Source organism: Metopolophium dirhodum, chromosome 4, assembly GCF_019925205.1.
Source record: "Metopolophium dirhodum isolate CAU chromosome 4, ASM1992520v1, whole genome shotgun sequence".
Classification (NCBI taxonomy): domain Eukaryota; kingdom Metazoa; phylum Arthropoda; class Insecta; order Hemiptera; family Aphididae; genus Metopolophium; species Metopolophium dirhodum.
In genome coordinates, this window is record NC_083563.1 from 14,748,020 (window position 1) to 14,751,137 (window position 3,118).

The following is a 3,118-nucleotide window of genomic DNA, read 5'->3' on the forward strand; positions in this document are numbered from 1 at the left end:
GTTGTGTACCAGAAATATAATAGGTTATAGGCTAACCCCCCCTATATAAATTCATCACGCTACGCCTATGATATGAAGACTAGATGAGTTGAAAATGCATGTAATAAATATTGATCTAGGTAACAATATAAGTAATTTGTAAAAATGGTAAAAATATAAAAAATACTACACCTAATATTACATATACATTATACACATATAGTTTATGTTTGTTTAAATCTATTTTTATGGATTAATAATTATTATTTTTGGTACAAACATTTTAATTACTCAGAATCTAGGTAGGTACCTACTCATTAGGATTTCAATTTACATAGGTTAGGTATAGGTTGGTACTTCAGAATTTTCAAGAAAATAATACGCTATATAGTTAGCAGTAAAAAAGAGAAGTTCTCAATTGATATATAGAAGTTTGTATCACCACAGAGCACACCTTAAGTAGTACAAAAAATATCAGGAATTGAAAATATTGTATTTACTATTTGGGTATACTTAAAAATTCCAAAAGTTTATAATTTGAATAAACGCTGATCACACGCCGTTTTTTTTGGAGGCGGAACATTACAACTAAGCCATCTTGCAAACTAATTAAATATTGCAATAATTGTATGGCGTTCGCCGTTCACTGATCGTTTTATTCACTGTTAAACTATGTTTTTTAGTAGCATCATATTTATATTTTATACAAAAACATCGGTTTTGTTTTTTCTATACCACATTTTTTTAAATAATTAACAAAATATCCAATGGCATCGATTATAATTTTTGGTCAAGGAAAATTTCGACAATAATCACGATTCACGGTATACATAAATTTGTTTACTACTTTGGTAATGAAGAAAAAAAGGAAAAGAACCCATATCTTGTAAGCCATAAGAGATTCTTGTATTCATTGTTTTCTTTCATTAATGCCAAAGCTGTTATTGTGTCTGTATTTCTAAGTTTCTCTGATTTATGTCTCCATTTTAAAGTTCTTAAAGCTCCGCCAGATGGAATAATTACAGGTTCAGAATCACCTTACAATTCAGATTTAAACATAATATATTCAGTGTATAAGGATAGATTATTGTTATGGTTATCAGAATTCAGAACATTACAATGACATTTAAGAATAAACCGTTTAATGTAGGTAGTTTAAATTATGACAATCTAAGAAATTTATTTAGTTGTAACTCATTTGGATGTTAAATATGAATATATTATGATCACTTATTTATTGAAACGATTTATTAAAAATTAAACAGCTCGTCCGTTACCCGTTGATCACTGACTGTTATTTTTTAATTATGTTTCGTCATCAGGGCCGTCCCTAGGGCAGGGCGAGCGGGGCCGTAGTGGTGTAGTTCCCTGAAAAATTAACGACGTCGCCTCGTCGCTCCGGCCGGCTCGCCCGCCTGTGAAATCCCCTCTACATAGTCGCTAACTATCGACAATTACCGATAATTACCATTTTCAGTCGATACTCGATGCCGTAGTTAGTAATAGAGTGAATAGACTAAGTTATGTTCGGTTGGGTATTTTATTATAAAGGTGTTTTATGCCCATTACCCATACATTTATTTACCAAGTGTAAATTCCACTGCACACTGGTATCCACAATATAAAATAAATACATTAAAAGTACCTACACATAGTTCGTCAAAAATAGTAACAATATTGTGATATTTTCATACAAGTGACATATTAAATAAATTATACAAATATTCTACATTTTTTGCCCCAACTTGAGGTATAATATTATTATATCAATAATGGTCTTTAGAAAAATTAACGCGCTCGAAATTCTAATGTGCGGGCCGACGAGAACGATAAACATATTACTGGCCGGCTAGTAGTAATACACGTCGTCGTCGTCTGGGAGATTTTCTCGGAGATCGGTCTCTGTGTTGGACGATTTGTATTTAGCTCATTAGCAATTCTCGATTAAATCCCAACGTGCATGTATACATATTATCTTCGCTCAAACAAAAGATGGCAACTAACTATTATAACATCGACGCTGTAAACGTCATATTGCTTGAAATCTTAGAAGACATTGTTGTCAACATTATGGAAGGCACTTACGCTGATGAAACAGACGAATATCTCGTGGGTTTAGTTACCCTTCTTCTGTCTGCCATTGATTCGGGCGCTACTACTGCGAGTGGCGACGATCAGACCCCGGAGTCGGAGCCTGAAGGACAAAATCCGATTCTTGGAGGCGCAGATGGACAGGAGTTCGACGAAGACGCCGAGGAGTCCGTCTCCTTGCACAGTGATGGATTGCCGAGCGGCGATGCGCTGTCATCTGCAGCAGAGTCGGAGCTTGCTCCGATCCCAGAGGCAGCACCGCTCGGCAACAACAACACTGTCCAAGAAGACGACAATTCGAAAATTTCGGAAGCAGAAGAGGACCATTCCGTTTTGTTGGCGAGCAGCTGTACGTCGTCGTGTGGGGACGCGCCGTCCTCGGAGTCGGGGCCTGTCGATCCCACTCCGACTCCTGAGGGTGGACCGCTCGACGATGTTTGGCGTACAGAAGACGTGTTGGATGAGAAAATTGAGCCGGCCAGGGGTATAGTTGTAAAAAATAGTCTTGGTGAGCTGGTCGGTTGGCTGGACCCGGCGGCAGCACCCGGAAAAATCGATCCACCTCGTACGAGGTGGAAAAGCGTGAGACGCTTTTTCCGGGCTCTGTGCTGCTGCCGATGAGAACCCGTCCGCAGCTCACCTCTTAGCCGTAGACGACAGGCAGGATGACGGCGACACAGAGGAGGGGAGGATGTGAGAAAGAGCACGGACGGTGCGCGGCGGTAAGTCACCCACGCACGTTCTCCGGTCACCCGCGGCGCGACGGGTTGTTCGCGGGCGTAGCGCGCTCGTTCGTCTTTGACGCGCGAGACCCTCTGGCGGCTCGGCGAGCGCCCGGCTGCAGTTACGGTCACGTGGAACGGCGACGACGGACGACGGCGATGACACGGCGGCTAGTAGTAGAGGTACCGGCGCGGGCAACGATTCCGCCCCGACGGTACACCGACGATGACGACGGCGATGGCGACTCGGTACGACGGCAGCGGCGGAGACCTTGGCACGGGGTGAGTGGTATGGAGATTTGCGTGCTAGGAACACGGAGACGTCA

General features: G+C 41.5%; 1 protein-coding gene across 1 annotated transcript; it reads left to right on the top strand.

The window, feature by feature from the left end:
* The first annotated feature begins 1,971 nt into the window (after nt 1-1,971).
* LOC132942358 (uncharacterized) lies at nt 1,972-2,828 on the top strand. Its single transcript, XM_061010670.1, has 2 exons — nt 1,972-2,419; nt 2,522-2,828. Exons 1-2 carry the CDS (start codon nt 1,972-1,974, stop codon nt 2,689-2,691), a joined length of 618 nt encoding a protein of 205 aa, XP_060866653.1. The 3' UTR covers nt 2,692-2,828.
* Nucleotides 2,829-3,118: the final 290 nt, after the last annotated feature.